Source organism: Podarcis gaigeae (assembly GCF_964106915.1).
Source record: "Podarcis gaigeae genome assembly, chromosome: 8".
NCBI lineage: Eukaryota > Metazoa > Chordata > Lepidosauria > Squamata > Lacertidae > Podarcis > Podarcis gaigeae.
Genome location: NC_139684.1, coordinates 70774088 through 70790849, shown reverse-complemented (window position 1 = coordinate 70790849; position 16762 = coordinate 70774088). Strand labels below are relative to the sequence as shown.

The 16762-nt window shown below is 46.9% G+C and overlaps 1 protein-coding gene and 1 long non-coding RNA gene across 2 annotated transcripts in view; both read right to left on the bottom strand.

The window, feature by feature from the left end:
* The window catches only part of LOC310849912 (beta-1,4-galactosyltransferase 3-like), a 37869-nt gene extending 31960 nt beyond the window's left edge, over positions 1-5909 (bottom strand). Inside the window, exons 1-2 of the mRNA XM_083750877.1 lie at positions 5725-5909; positions 4067-4240 (exon numbers count right to left, since the gene is read on the bottom strand). Coding sequence (XP_083607003.1) covers positions 4067-4115 — 49 coding nt within the window. The 5' untranslated portion in view covers positions 4116-4240; positions 5725-5909. The remainder of the gene's footprint in view (positions 1-4066; positions 4241-5724) is intronic.
* Positions 5910-7602: 1693 nt separating this feature from the next.
* On the bottom strand, positions 7603-15309 carry LOC310849977. Its single transcript, XR_014567151.1, has 2 exons — positions 14935-15309; positions 7603-10305 (listed from the first exon to the last, which is right to left on the bottom strand). It is a non-coding gene; the product is annotated as an uncharacterized lncRNA (long non-coding RNA).
* Between the last annotated feature and the right edge of the window lie 1453 nt (positions 15310-16762).

The following is a 16762-nucleotide window of genomic DNA, read 5'->3' as shown; positions in this document are numbered from 1 at the left end:
TTTGCCCCCCGCCCGCCTTCAGAAGAGGTCCAGGACCTCTTCTGAAGGCTGGTGGGGGGCGAAAGTCTTTGTCCCCCCTGCCTGCCTTCCCGGGGGCTTTTAAATCGCCCCGGGACAGCGGATAATTCCTCCACTGTCCCAGGGCGATTTTAAAATGCTGGCGGGCAGCAGCGCTGCCGCCCGCCAGCATTTTAAGATCACCCCAGACAGCGGAGAAGTCCTCCGCTGTCCCAGGGTTTTTAAAATGCTGGTGGGCGGCAGCGAAGGCTTCGCGGGCAGCAGCGCTGCCGCCCACCAGCATTTTAAAATCGCCCCGGGAGCGGAGAAGTCTGCGCTGTCTGGGGTGATCTTAAAATGCTGACGGGCGGCAGCGCTGCTGCCCGCGAAGCCTTCGCTGCCGCCCACCAGCATTTTAAAATCGCCCCGGGAGCAGAGAAGTCTGCGCTGTCTGGGGTGATCTTAAAATGCTGGCGGGTGGCAGCGCTGCTGCCCGCCAGCATTTTAAAATCGCCCCGGGAAGTCTCCGCTGTCCCAGGGGCTTTTAAAATGCTGGGGGACTGCAGCGAAGGCTTCGCTGCCGCCCGCCAGCATTTTAAGACCGCCCGGGACAGCGGAGAAGTCTCCGCTGTCCCGGGAAGGGAGGCGGGGGGGGGAGCAAAGACTTTCGCCCCCCACCGGCCTTCAGAAGAGGTCGGGGGACAGACTGTCCCCGGACCTGGTCTGAAGGTGGTTTCCATAGGAACGCATTAATTGATTTTTAATGCATTCCTATGGGAAACCGTGCTTCACAAGACGAAAAACTCGCAAGACGAAAAGACTTGCGGAACGAATTAATTTCGTCTTGCGAGGCACCACTGTAAAAGGATTATTGGATCAACAACAATTAATAGGCAGGAAACAGTGAGATGTCTGAGTAAACATGTTTATCTTTGGGGTGTAAAAAGTGGCAAGCTTCCACACCCTACAATGTTCTTCTGCAAGCAAAAGTGTAAATAAGAAATTTATGTGCCACGTTACATTAACCTGTTCTTTCTTTGCTCTAAATTCAAATGGGTGGGGATTGGTTGTCCTATCTCAGTGATGAGACGACAAATGCTCATGGCCATTCCTTTAAAATAAAATTAACTCAATTATCTCAATTGGCACTCTACAAGTGCAATACCAAGACTGAGGAGGAGGAAACTGACAGCCAGGGCTACTACCTCAACTGGCTGTAATTAAGAAGGTGGGTGGTGGAGATAGCAATTCATCACTTCCCCAGGTGTCTCCATCCTCCTGTGCTGGGGCTGTTAACATGGGGGCTGATGGACATGTGTATAGGGGGACCCTTTGTGAAATTGCCGCCCACATGGTCTCAAAAATACACTGGCCCAAAAGGATCATTTAGCCTGTCCTGTGTGTGATCTGGACCCTCCCAGACAGGGGCGTAGCTGGGGTGGGGCATGTAATGTAATAGGGACACTTTTCGTAAGAGGTAGATTGGGACACACAAACAAACAAGGGTTACTTATCCAAAAGGTTTATCTTGGAGATTTCACGTATCAGAAGAAGTGGCTTCCTGGTGAGTTAGGCTACCTTGCCTGCAGATCCCATTGTTCTATCTGGTATGCCTCTACATTTCTATAGAATTTATGACTGGTGCACAAGCTTGTTTCCATAGCTCCATGAAGGAACTTTTAGATGCAAATAATGAGCATTTGGCCGCCAAGCTTCCTGGTGAGTCAATCAAGGAACTTTCCGGATCCTCATGACCTCATTGGTAAGAAAGTAAAACATAGAGAAATCAAACTACAAGACTGTACATATGGTCAAGGTGGGAAGGTCATTTCCCACGGTCCTTTGCTTGAGCCAAAGCCATCTTTGGTTCACTGCTGAATATGAAATGGAGGCTAACAGGGAAAGCCTCATAACAGGACCCTGATGCCAGCAGCGCTTGCTTATCTCAGCTTGTTCTTTTCTTCCAAAGTGTCACAGACAGTGCAGATGGGAAAGGCCATCGGCTGGCTGACCAAGTAAGAGACATCCAGCCCAGGCCACATGCTCCTACAGCTTTCGTGCATTGCACATACCAACTGGGATCACAATCTCCATTTGGAAGGTTTATCAAAAGAGGAAAGTCTTCAACAAGTGCCTAAAAGACGATAGAGATGGCATTTATCTAATATATAATTGGAGGGCATTCCAAAGTGTAGGTCTCACTACACTGAAGGTCTGATTCTGACAATTCTATAATACATTTTTCTTAATAAAGGAGATGCATGTTGCTGGGGGAATGCTGACTTTTTACTAGCAAATAATAAAATATTGCTGTATGAGTACTAGGATAATGCCATTTCTCTGCAACAAATGTACTGTTAGTGGTGGAGGGGTGTTTAGATCCCATGTAACAATTGTACATTTATCACACAATAAAATGGTTATCTAGAAAAGCCCAGCCTCTTATTCACTCCCTGTTTCTCACATTTCTGCTAGTACATTGATTAGTGGTGTGAACAGGTGGCTCTTTGCACTCCAGTTTCTACCTGTTCTGGGCCTTGATTCCCTTTTCCGGGCATTATTGCGTGTCAAAGCCTTTCCATGGCCCTGTTTGCATCTGCAGCTTCCAGGAAATTAGGTTCCAGCTGGAGGCAAAAGATGAAGAATGAATAACAGGAAACAGGTTTTGGACCTCGGGGCTTCCTGTTCTACTACGTCATAATGCATTAACGAGGGCTGCGAAAGGCATGACCAGAGTTGGGCAAGGCAATCCTTTAAATGCAAAGTGGAGCCTTGGATTACAACAGATCCACCCAATTCCAGCCAGTGAAAGTCCATCACTCAGCTTCACTTAGGGGCATAAAGGCCATATAATGGTCAAGTGAAGGTGTGAAGTCTCCTAACACCTCAGCTTTATAGTGTAGATCATGTTTCAGAAGTGACTATAGGGTGAGGCTGCCCCCTAGTGACAGAATCACCACCCTCATTTCACATATACACTCACCGAGCCTGAACTGGCAGGAAATGACCAGGAATGAGACCTTGGGGTTGCAGTGGATAGCTCAATGAAGGTGTTGACCCAGGATGTGGCAGCTATGAAAAATGCAAATTCCCATCTAGAGATCACTAGGAAAGCAACTGAAGCTGAATTTTGGAAGATTTAGGATTGGGAGCAGGGGGAGTGAGTTTCATAGTTGAACTATGCACTGTGTGAATAAGTACTCCCCCTGCAAACCCTTTAACAGTTTCACTCCCTTGGAAGTTGAAATCAGTTTTTTTACACTGCATATATTGTGGAGTTTTAATATTGTTGTGTTTTCCTCACCAATCATGGTTAAATATTTAAGTTACTTATTTATTTACCTCCCTTCATCCAAGATCTTAGGGTGGTTGACAGCATAAAAATACAAAATAAAAATAAGAACATGACAAACCCATGACCCCACCTCCCACAAAAAAACATTTAAGAGGACATAGAATGTTAATCAGCTGAATGCCTGATTGAATAGGAACATTTTCACCTGACACTTAAAGATGTATAATGAAGGTGTTAGGCGAGCCTCCCTGGGGAGAACATTCCACAAATGGGGAGTTACTGCAATAGAGGCCTGTTCTCCTTTTGCCATCCTCCTGACCTCTCATTGAGGAGGCACACAAAGGGCCTCCAAGGATTGCAGATTTTGGGTTGGTTCACATGGGGATACGTAGTCTTTGAGGTATTGCAGTCATGAACAGTTTAAGACTTTATAGGACAAAACCAGCACTTTGAACTGGGCCAGGAAACCGATTGGAAGCCAGTGCAATAGGCCAGGATCAGTGTAATATGCTCAAACTGTCATACCGTGGTGAGCAACCTAGCAGAGGAATTCTACACTAGCTTAATTTTCTGAACCATCATCAGAAGCTGCTGCACGTATAATGCATTGCTAGAAGTTACCACAGCATAGATGAAAGAAGCTGGGCTATCCCTGTCCAGATAGGGGCACAGTTGGGCCACCAGCTGAAACTGATGGAAGGCATTTCGCGCAACTGAGGTGACCTAAGCCTCAAGCAACAGCAAAGCATCTAGAAGTACCCCCAAGCAATGTACCTGCTCCTTCAGAGGGAGTGTAACCCCATAAGAGCAGGCCACCTCCCATCCATCCGGTTTAGGAAACCACCCACTAACAGTGCCTCAGTCTTCTCTTGATTGATCTTCCGTTGTTGGCTCCCATCCAGTCTTTTACTGAGGAAAGACAATGGTCCAGCACATCAACTGCTGCACCTGCAAGTATAAAGAAGAAGCAGAGCTATGTGTCATCAGTATATTGCTAACAGCGTACTCCAAACTTCCAGATAACCCCACTCAGCTGTTTCATGTTGGTGTTAAATAGCATAAGTGATTAAATAGAACCCTGAGAAATCCCACATTGAAGGGCCAAAGAGCAGTCCCCAACCATCCCCCTCTGGAAATGATCATCCAAGTCGGACCTGAACCAACGCAAAGCAGTGCCACCCACCTCTAACATGGACATTTGCTCCAGAAGGATACCATGGTCAATGGTATAAAAAGCCACTGATAGGCAAAGGAGAATTAACAAGGACAAATTTTCTCTGTCTCCCAACTGAGGTCATCAACATACAGGGCAACTAAGAGCCATCCGAAAACACACAGGATCCATTAGCATCTGAGGACAGACCATCTTAATAGGTCCCCCCTATCTCTGCATAGGAGGAAAGGTGCTGAAAGCCTAAATTTCAACAGGAAGCAATTTGACCATGATAAGGAGCTGGTGTCAACATTCCAAACTTTCAGATCAACTTCTTCCTGTGCAGTTGAGAAAACAAGATCCAAAGTGTGGCCTGCCACATGTGTTGAGCCAGCGATATGCTATGACAGCCCCATGGTCATCACGGCAATCTTGGAGTTTTGAGCCACCCCAGACACGTGACATGTGAACCACCTCAACATTCTGTCTAAATTATTTTCTAAATTTCACTAAGAACTCATGGCCTAAACCAGGACTGTGAAAACTTCAGTTCATAAAAATCTTAATTATGTACGATTGGGGGGGGGGGGGAAACAACTAGCAAGCTATGGAAACAACTAGTAAGAAGCAGGACAGGTAGCCAAAGCAGGACTAGATCGAACCAGATTGTTGTAAGGATTTTAAGTAAACTGGGGGAGGGAGATAAGAGGCGAGAGAACTCGGACAACTGATAACACCCTCAACTACAGCTGTTAGAAAGCTACGGCGAAAGGGGTCATAATGTGGGTGAAAACTGACACAAGGAAAAGAGAAAGAGTCCGCGGAAGGAGGGAGGGGTGTCATGGATTTCGTTTAAAGACGTCCCCCCGCTCCCGTTTAATCGACTGCTCCTCTTTCTCCATCAGTTCCGGCGCTGCCACAAAAAGAGGCGGCGGGGCGGGGAGAGCGCGCCGAAAACACCAGCATCCGGAAGCGGGCGCGGAGAAGGGAGGGAGCCATCGGGTCCCGGAACCCGAAGCTCCCGCGAAGCCAGAAGAAGCGGGAAGCGGCGTCAGCGGAGCCTCCCAACAGGGACTGTCCCTCGGCCCCGTCTCCCCAGCGCCAGGCAACGGCTCGCCGCCGCCGCCCCCTGCGCCTCAGCCTCCTCCGCGGGGCCCCGGCGCCCCAAACCACCTCCAGCGGCCCAGCCTGACCCTCCCCCCCTCCAACCGTCCCGCGCGCGCGCCCTCCTCCGCCCCCCCCCAAATAACCGCCCTCGCGCCAGGCCCGCCCCGCTCACCTGACCGAAGTCCAGGCAATAAGCGCCCGACGAGCCCTCGCCCACCCCCTGCTCGCTGAGCTCCGCCTGCAGCTGCCGGAGCCGAGCGCTGAGGCCGGCGGCCAGCCGGGGCATCTCGGGCTGCAGGGCCGCGTCAGCCTCGGCGTCCGCCATCTGCACCCGGCCCCACCGCGCGTAGGCAACGAATCACGTGACCCCGCAGCCGCTGACCACATCGGCGGGGGACGGGCCCACGTGACCCGACGGCCCCGCCCACTCCCGGCTCCTGCGCATGCTGCCGCGGGGCGGGAAGGAGGCCGCCAAAGACAGGTTCTCATTGGGCGCGCGGCCCTCTCGCGGGGCCATGACGCATATGCATCGCGCTGCTGGAGATGGGTTCTTCCCTCCCGCCCCATTTCCCAGCGCTGCCCAATGGGGAGGAGGGGCGGGGCTACTTCTGAGAGGCGGGGGAGGAAGGGAAGCTTCCGGCGTGGAGCTGCAGCAAGAAGGGCGAATGCGATCCGCGGATTTTACAGTACTCTGGAGAGACTTGTTTATTCGCTCGTTATAGGATTAATGTTGGTTTTCCTTGCTAGTTAGAGATCTTTTTTTTAAAAAAAAGTTTTAATTTGTCATAGAAAATTGGGAATGTTTTGCTTTTCAATTAAAAAGCAACCTTTTAAATTTTGGTACATCACAGCATTCAGACCTTTCTCTTTTTCTACCTAGTTTTAACTATTTGGAGTTTTTGTTTCATATTCTTTTCTAACCACTTCTATGTACCTTCATTATAAGCATACATTAGGGGAAGGGCAGTTTAGAAATGGAGTGAATAAACAACAAATACCTTCACATCATCTTGTGTAGGCTCAGCAGGGACTCTGACCAGAGTCATTCTGAGCTTTGTGTTATTACTGCCCCTTTATATGCTAACCTAGCTGCCAACCTAGCAGGTTCTAGGAGAGTTCAGCATTTTGGGGGGAAACTGACACAAAAATTAAGAGTATTAATGACACAGAAATTAAGAGAGGAGAGGACAGGAAGAGAGACGCCACAATTTGTACGCAGTCTTGTTGAAGCACATGATGCATCAGCACCCAGTTTACAGCACACTTCGGCGTATATAAAGTATACGTTTCATTTCCTCCCTCCCCTTCCTATAAGTGCTAATTGTTGTTCATACAAAATACCTTTTACTTTGATCACCAATCCAAGCAATAGACAGGAGGGTGGGAAATGTACATCCTTTGTCCTTCTCACCTCATTTATGATGGAGTGAGTTCTAGGCATGGTGCCATTTCTGACCTTGGCAGGTAAGAGCTGTTGGTTACACAGGTGCCGGTAATGTTTGCTTATGGGCAGTGAGCTAACCATTCATATGTCATTCTGAAGGAGAGGAGAGGACAGGTTAGGATACCCTAAAACCTGTGTAGTCACCCCCCAACCAGGCCTCAAGCCTCAAGACTTTTCAAAATTACTTTCTCAGTAGCTAAAAGCATTAGCTAAGCTTTTGCTCTGCTGTAACAAAGGTAGCCGAGAAGAACAATGCGTTGTGCTTCCCAGGCTTTAGTTGACCTTGCCAGCAGCACATCCAACTTGCAACTTTCTCCGGGAACAGCACCAGTAGAACGAGAGATAAACAATTCTATGCAAGCTCAGGAGATTGGGAGGGAAGGGGGACTTGAAAGAATGGATAAAAAAACTGCATGTAAAAATGTTTTCAGTTTGTGCTCGCTTGTGAGCTACCACACTTGCTCCTTCTGCTACCTGGAAGGTAGAATAGATAGCTCTTTCTCTGGTTTAACCTTCAGTGTCTGTTGACTCCTTCTTCCCTTCCCCGGGCGCAATGCTCTTTCCACCCGTGAAAAAGGCCTAAAAAGGCTACAATTCATATATAGGTGAAGCATAAGGTGTTTTATTTCTGTGTTGCAATAAACACCTAATGACCCATTGCAATACAATGTTAATTTAACTCAGCAGAGCACAGTGACTCCCTAAAGAATTACTTGCTTTTATTTGAATGGGTTCCCATCCTTTGCAAAGTGCTGTAAGATCTTTTTCGGCCGTGTAAAATAGGAGTACAACTTTCAGATGTTTCAGTGCCCTACCATAAAAAAGATGATTTTGAGCAGGTGATCTGTGTCCCTGTTCAGTCTGCTGCCCAGAGATTGTGGTGGTGCAATTTCAAGACACGTATTCTTGTAACCACATTTAGATACACAGCTCTTCATACAGAGCAGGATGGTGAACCTTTGGACCTCTGCATGTTGCTGGATGGTATCACAGCAAGGGAAGATGGGAGTTGTGGTTTAGGGTGTCTGAGAATCCAATCAGAAATGAAAATAGGAGTTGCTGCATTTCACAGAGTTGTCAGAGACCTGGAACAAAAACCATGCAAGCAACTAGGAGTCATATTTGTTATCTTTATTTTACTCTGCAAACATCACAAAAAACTGCATAATTTCCTGCACTGTTTTTCACATTTTCCTTCCACTGAAATGTATTGAAATTGATCAGAACCTGGAGATCCAAGGAAATGTATTCTAATAGCAGCCAACACCTTGGGATCTGTCTCAGAACAGCCCTGAAAAGATCTGTTTATGTTAGACCATGATACAGAAAGACACTGCCAGAATACTGTATTTATATGCTTAACACTTTACACATCATGAAGTGGGACTGAGGCAATTAAAAGCTTTTGCCAGAATAAATTGGTTAAGTCTTTAAGACGTTGCGTTCCAAATATTTATCTCAATGTGATGTACAAAGTATAATAAAAACAACTAAAACAGTTTTAAAAAGCACAAAAATAACCAGAGATGGATTTTAAAATTCTATGTTGGACAATAAAACACTATGTTAGACTAAAATAACTATATATCTGCTTAACCCAGATCAAAACACTTTAACATGGGAGTTTAAGAGAAAGGAGTTGCCGGGCCAAATCTACTGCTTCAGTCAATGGCACCAACTGCATCACACTGGCAAGGAGGTCCAATATTGCTTCTTAAACTGTCATTACTTTAACATCCACTTCTCCATCAAACATAGCTTCCTGTTTAACTTGCAGGATTCCCTCTGAGTTTGTAGGTTCTAGCTTAACCTGCTGGATTGCCTCTGAATTTGTAGATCCTGAAGGCAAATTAAGACTCTCATGTAGGCAGGCAGGGTCTTTTTGTTCAAACACTTCCAAATCTGAAAGGCAGGTAAGACTGTCCCCAGAAACATTTTCCTCCTGCTTAATCTGTACCTTCTTAATTTGACCATTTGAAATATGCATCGACATGTGATTCGTAAACTCTGTTTCGAAATAGTAGAATTTTTTACAGCCACTAAAGTTGCACGCGTAAGAAGCATCCCTAAAATGCTGGGCTTCATGGTGGTAGAGCTGCCCCAAGTCACTGAAAACAATGTTACAGCCACTGAGCTCACATTTATAACGCAGATTGTCATGTTGCTGTTTGTGATGGAGCAGCTCATTCACTGATCCAAACCTAGCATAGCAGCCCACTGACACACACATGTACGGCTGAGGGCCACTGTGAACATGTTCATGCTCCTGTAGATGGAATGCCGAAACAAAATGCCGCCTGCAGTATGAACACCTCTCTCTCCTGTTTTTCATGTCCATGTAGTGCATTGCATTTTGATCATTTTCGTGTTCTGCTTTCAAGTGGACACTTAAGTACTTGAACTGCTTATACACCTTGGAGCAGTCCGTGCCTGGGCATGGGTACAGGTCCCTGTCCTGCAAGTGGCAGTTTTCTAGCTTACTAAACGTGACGAAATCCTGCATGTCAGTTCTGGGTTGTTCTCCAAGAGCCACAGAAGCAATTCTGGCTAGACTGCTCATCGCCAGCCTCTCTTTCTTCAACAGCAACTTCTTCTTACTACGGTATTTCCTACTAGGAGGCATTTTTACATGTTCCATCACATGCGTCACAAAGACATCCTTCCTCTTGAACTTTTTTATACACACAGGGCATGTATAAATGCCATCTTCCATATGCATCTTGGAATGGTGAAGTATTCTGGCCTCTATACATTCCTTTTTGCAAATAGCACAGAAAAATTTGTACTGAAGCCACCTCTGGTACCTTTCTGAGGACCCAATGGGCTTTTTAACTCTCACTTTAGGCTGATTTATTGTATCTTGGCCTTCAGAATTATTATCTTCACTATCACTCAGGAAAACATCTAGCATAGCAGTTTCATTGAAAGACATCTTCCTGCAACTCAGATCATCCCCTGAATCAGAAACTTCTTTTCTTCTCCAGTGTCGCTTCAGAGTTTTCCAGTCCCAAAATTCTGGATCAAATGGCCAATACGCCTTTAAAGCCAGCAGCAGCTCACAACACACAGAGTTTTTTCCATCCAATTTTTTATCTTGTTGCAGGTAATACTCTTCTAGTAGACTGTATCTTTCCTCGCTTGGCTCAAGTAAGTAGTCAGCTGACATGCTCTTCTTACTTCGAAGTCTTCTGGCAGAAGGCATGCAATTGTTTTGCATACAGAGGTGTTCATGTCATCATTTTCATTTGATCGGAGCGGCAGGGCTCTCACACATAACAAAACAGGCACAACAAGGCCTGCTTCTTCTGCCTATAGGAAAGAAGAAAGCGCAAGTCAGATCTTAATTTAGCCCCCAGAGATCTATCTTAAAGACAAAAGGGAGAAAAATGAAAAAAGTGGACGGGATATCTGAGTAAGATGCTCTTTCTTCAGATTTCTAGACATTTCATAGAATTGTAGAGTCGGAAGGGACCATGAGGGTCATCTAGTCCAACCCCCTGCAAGGCAGGAATCTTTTGCCCAACGTGAGGCTTGAACCCACAACCCTAAAGTTTCTCTTGCTCCACCGACAGAGCTATTCCCTCTCAATCCAGAAGCGATTGCAGCAGATTTGGGGAACCCGTTGCCCTTCAAATGTTGCTGGACTCTCAATTCCCATTAACCCCAGCAAGCATGGCCAATGGCCAGGGATGGTGAGAGTTGTAACTCAGAAGTATCAGAATGGCCACATGTTCCCCACCCCTGGATTAGAGGGTTATAAATAGATACATACTCAGGCATTTCATATTTCAATCTTATTTCAATTTCTGCACCATCCACTTAATGTTCTAAGCCAAGCCACGTCTTCTAGAGATAAAATGGAGAGATAAAAGCATAAAAACAACTCTGCTGAGTCAGATCCAAGGCTCATCTAGTTCAGCATCCTGTTTTCACTGATTTCTGTTTAACAAACCTGCTCCACCTCTCTTTTGTTTTCTCAATGATGAACACATGATTAACATTCATTTTACAGAAAGAAGGAGGAGGAAAACCCTGATCCTAAACCTCTGCTGCTTTGAGGAATATATTTGGACGAAGAAAAGGCTACAGTGTAAACCCTTACACAAATCCGGAGTCCCTAAGACAGTTGGATGGAGCCATGCAAGCTGGTGCCAAACTTATTGCTCTGCTTTCCTTTGGAGCACATCAGCAAGGCTGAGAAGGGGGTGTTGCTAATGCAATGGTTTGATTTCACCCCTGGAAGCACACTGCATTGTCTCTGGAGATAGATGAGTGCCAACAACAACAACCTACAGATTGCTTCTAGCATATGGAGTAGTCCGTCAATGACACTTTGCAATATATATACATATACACACACAAATTTTATACCTACTTTTGTATCTTCTATTCAAAAAGGCAACTCTTTGCTGCTTATTCATTATCCCACAGGGAGAGGCACAGATGTCTTGCTATATGTCAGGCAATGGTAGATTCCCTGTGATTCAGCTCCAGGCTTCCCTAGCGAACCAGAGTGTTCTGTTGCTTAGACAACCCATAGGTTGCTAAGTTGCAAAGGTTAGTACCTATTTTTTCTTAAAGGGCTAGATGTTCTGAATAAGTGCTCACTGGGGAAAGCAAGCTCTGGCACTCAGTTTCCAGTCCCCTTCCTCCTGCATACGCAACCTTCCCATGATTTTAAAAAGAAAGATGATGCCTGCCTGTAGATTATGATATAATGCACTAACACAGCTGAACCATGAATTGCTGTAAGCTTCAAGGAGTATCTCTCACTGTTGTATTAAAATCTAATGCGGCCTCTAAAGTCACCTAGGCTAACCCCTCTTCTAATATTCACAATGACATGTTGCACAACTTCTATGGACTGGATCACTTCCAACCATCACTTCTATTTTATAATTTCTATTAAATTTTCAATTTTACATTTCAAAATAAACATTTTACAAACTTTAAAATAGCCAATGACTTCCCTTCTTCTCCTTCATTTTACATATCATGCATTCCCACATATTTTCCATGCAAATCAGTTTCCCATTTTTACATCCATCAAAAATTATTTACTCTGTTGTATTTATCTTAGTGCTGCCAGTGTTTTCAGCTTTATAGTTATTTTCCATATTCAACAAATGTTTTCCACTCTTCTTTAAATATATGTTCTTCTTGCTCTTTTATTCTATTTGTTAAATCTGCAAGTTCTGCATATTCTGTCAACTTAAGTTACCACTCCTCTTTAGCTGGGACCTTGTTCACTTTCCATTTTAGGGCTAACAAAACATGGGCGCATTTGTTGCATAAATAAATAATCTTTTCTGACGCCTAGGAATTTCTGTCTGGGTTATTCCCAAACCTCCAACAATCACTTCTTAAACCACAGCAATTGAGCAACCACCTCACAGAAACAATTAACACACATCATTCATTTTGAAGAGAAAGGCTGCTATTTTTAGTACAGCAGCTTAACACCATCATATGTCACTAAGTAAACTGTGACTAATTGTCATGTGTCTAAGGTGCTCTTTTACAGCAATTTCCCATGCATGTGTTAAATCAAAGAATCATAGTAGAGTTGGAAGGGACCATGAGGGTCATCTAGTCCAATCCCTTGCAATGCAGAAATCTTTTGCCCAATGTGTAAGGCTTGAACCCACAACCATGAAATTAAGTGTCTACCTGCAGCCTTTTCAGGCCTTGCCCATGGATTGGAAGAGCATTGCGCCCGAGAGAGGGAAGTGGGGGTCAAGCAGACACTCAAGGGTTGATTCAGAAAAAGAGCTTTATTGCTACCATCCAGGCTGGTAGAAGGAGCAAGCGTGATAACTCACAAGCTTAGCACAAATTTTACACTCTTTTGCACAGAGCATATATTCCCTCCAGTTCCCTCCCCCTTCTCAGGAGTCTTGCCTCATGAGTTTCCCTGAGCATGAACAGAAAGCTCCTGTCTGGAGACTCTTGGCGCCCTTCCCAGGAAAAAGGGGGTTGAGAAGCCAAGGGGGTTGAGAAGCCTTGTGTTTCAGCGTGTCCAAGATTTCTTGCAACTGGGTAAGATAAGACTCAGTTCCCAGGCCTGCTTATGCTTGGCATTGACAGAGCCTATTCATTAGCTTTTTGAAGCTTTCATGTACTGATAAAAATAACGTTTTGCTTATGCAGCAGCATCTTGTGAGAAAGCAGAGAAAAGCTGAAGCTGTGGATTTTTAGAAGAGAGAAAGGGGAAATTTGGTTTTGAGGCCTGGGGTGACTTCACAGACAGGATTTGGGTATCCTGTCCCTTCATACCGACTAAGTCATGTTAGTATACGTTTTTCAATGTTCTCCTATTTTTCATATTTCTATTAGTCACTTTGCCTAGGGGCAGGACTTGCAGAATTGAACTGTAGAATTTGATCATTACAGCCTTTCCCCCAGCTTTGCTCCCACTCATCCCCAACCAGAATGACCAGGAGTCAGGTGTGGTGGGAGTTGTAGTCCAAAAAAATCAGGACAGCACAAGGCTGGGAAGGCAGATTTTAAAAGTCACATAACAAATGCCTTAAAGCACTGTTGCTTTAAAGTTTGGGATCACAAGCCCAGCTAGTTCACATATCTAGCCAAGGATAAGCCATTAACAAAGGTACTGATTGCTGGTCATTAGCACAACAAAGAGAGAGACTTCTGGATCTGTGCAAAGCAGGGGTTGCCAAGGTGACCGGGTAGGGGAGTGATGTCACAGTAAAAAATGTGCAGGTTTGAGGAAGGGGGGCAGAGGATAGAAGAGTTTAGTGAGGTGTGTTGGAAGAAGGGTGGGCAACAAAGGCCAGACCTCCATGAGCTGCTGGGCAGAGCAAATGACCAACTGCTGCTTTAGGCTTAAGCTATGGCAAGAGCTATGAGATATACTCTTGGGATATAATGCTCTGCACCTCCTTCACTGCAGACTTCCAGGTGTAAATATGTTAAACAAACCTTTAAAGGCACTAGCCTCTGTTGTACTTCGATCTTCCCAGCAACCCTTGGTGCGTGCCTAGAACCCCCTGGAATCTCAGTGCACCTCTTAGCAGAGATTGTGGGGTGGGGTGGAACCTTCCTAACCGTATTTACAAAACAGCAAAAGGTTTCCAACCCATCCTGCATATTCTCAGCCATAGAAGTTTTGATGCAACACCCCTGTCCCCTGCACACAGGAAACATGGGCCTCTTCATATCTTGATGCTATTAGAACAGAGACTTAACAAAATGCTACAGGGACCTACCAAAGTTCCCCCATGCCCCCTAACATCCAATCCAGGCATATTGGTTTAAAAAGGAAAAACACTAAGGAAGATTAATTCCTTCTAAACTAAGCATGGACTGACTGATTCATTCACTCACTCACTCACTCACTCTCTCATACACTCAACCAGCCCACCCGTGGCCCCCAGCCTCAAAGAAAAGTTCACTTCCGATTTAAAGGAAGCCCACATACCTCCTGATGGGAGAGACGCGCGTCCCACAAGCTCGCAGGAGCCCTCATCCTGGGATCAGAGATTACATTTGTTATAAAGCGACCCTCCCTTCTGTTTTAAAAGAAAGCCGACTTCCTGCAGGGTAGGGACCCTTCCCCACCAGCGGCCCCGGTTTCTCACGAGGCTGGGTTCAAGAGGGTCTGTCTGGGAGGGAGGACGTAAGTGGGAAAAGGAAGAAACGGAATGTACTCTCCCCACCTCCCAAAAAAGTCCCAATGAAAAGGAGAGCTGCCTTCCCTCCTCAGTCCTGCACACCTCTCTTCTTTTGGAAAACCCTACCCACCGACCCACAAGCGGGAAACTCGGCTGCTATGCAAGAACCACCCCCGGGGCCAGAGGAGCCCCTCAGTTTGCCGAGAGGGGGAAGCCCCCCAGCCCGCCCCCGGTGGGCACAACGGGACTGGCTTCCGAGGAAGCCTGCCCAGGCTGTCTGCCAGTCAGTCGGTCACTCACTCACCGTTAGTGGTCGGTCTGCTGGGCTGCCTGCCGAGGGAGAGAGTGGCGGAGGCGGAATGGGAAGGGAGGAGGGGGAAGAGAAAGCAGAGCTGCGAGTCCCCCCATTGAAAGCTGAGACAATCGCGCGCTGGGCGGGGGCGAGCCGGCTTTTAAAAAAAAAAAAACCGAATATGCGCATGCGTATTTGCGTTCTCCCTCCACAACCTATACATAAAAAGGAATAGGAAGGACACCAGCCAACCGGAGCAGGGGCTCTCGTGACGTCCCTGACGGCCAGCGGGAGTTGATTGGCGGCCGCGGGGGGAAAAAGGGGAGCGGGGCTAGGACAGAAGCCATGGGGCGGGGGGGAATAAAGTAATAAAGAGGGAAGGCGGGAAGAGAGGGAGGCAGTCTATCAGATCAGCGTCCCAGCCACACAGCGCATCAGGGAAAGTTTATATATATATATATATATATATATAAAGTTTTTTCAGTTCTATTCTGGGCCTGTGAATAAACAAGAGCTGTTTGAAGAATCGCAGTGTTGTCTGATATGTTCACCCACAATAAGATTGCTGCCCGCCATGCGTTCTACCACCGGAACCAGGCAGAGGGGGAGTCAATTAACAACTACACTGCTGCCCTCCGACAGGCCGCAATGCACTGTGAGTTCCGAGACTTAGACGATGCTCTGATGGATCGAATCGTCTGCGGGGTCCGGGACATGCCTCTGCAACAACGCCTCCTTGCCAAGCCAGACCTCACGCTGCAGAAGGCCATTGATGAGGCCATGGCCTGGGAAGCTGTCGAACGCTCCGCCCAGGAGATCCGCAAGGCCAGCAGCCCGCGTCTTGCTAGGAAGCCAGTTCCAGTGCATCATGAAGAGGCCAGCAGTGACGAGGCATCCTCCAGTGAAGACGATGACATGCACCAAACAAAGCGGGAGCGCAGGAAGTTCAAACAGAAGTCCAAGGGTCAATCGGAATGTGCCGGCTGTGGAGGCAACCATTCCCGTGCCAAGTGTCAATTCAGAGACTCCATCTGTCGGAAATGTTCCAGAAGGGGCCACATCGCTAAAGTCTGCTGATCGGCTCTGTCCGACAACCCCCTTCACTGACTCACAAGTCCAATCTTCACTCCAGTCCGCCAAGGAAAGCTCGTCCGCCAAGGAAAGCTGTTTCGCTCTCACCAACTGCCACTGCCCGTCTGGAACCATGGCCAAACAGACTCACCTACGTGATGCAAGCTGAATGTCACTGTGCTCATTGAAGGAGCTCCGTGTGACATGGAGATCGACATCGGGTCTGCCCTGTCCATCGTGTCTTGGAGCACCATCAAAAGACTCGTACCCAGAGTGTCCAAAAGGCAACTTGACTTTACACCTGAGAGACTACCAGGGAAACGACATTCCCATGGTAGGCGTTGGCCGGTTCCGCATCGCCTTCAAGGATTTTTCGGGCCTACTCCGACTGGTGGTGGTCGAAGGTCAGGGGCCAAGCCTCCTAGGGCTAGACTGGTTTGATGCCCTCGGCCTGGAAGTCACCAGCATCAACTCCATCTCTAACACAGAGACTGAGGGTCTGATCAAAGACTTTGCTGAGGTTTTTGACGGCACTTTGGGTCAATATACAGGTACGCCAATCTCCTTTAGCTTTGATCCACAAGTCGCCCCCATCAAGCTAAAGCCACGCCGGGTTCCGTTTGCTCTCAAGGCTAAGGTGGACGAACAACTGGACAAGCTGATTGCCCAAGGAGTTTTGGAGCTGGTTGACCACGCCAAGTGGGAAACCCCCATCGTCACGCCTGTCAAGCCAGACGGGTTGGTGAGAATTTGTGCCAACTACAAGTGC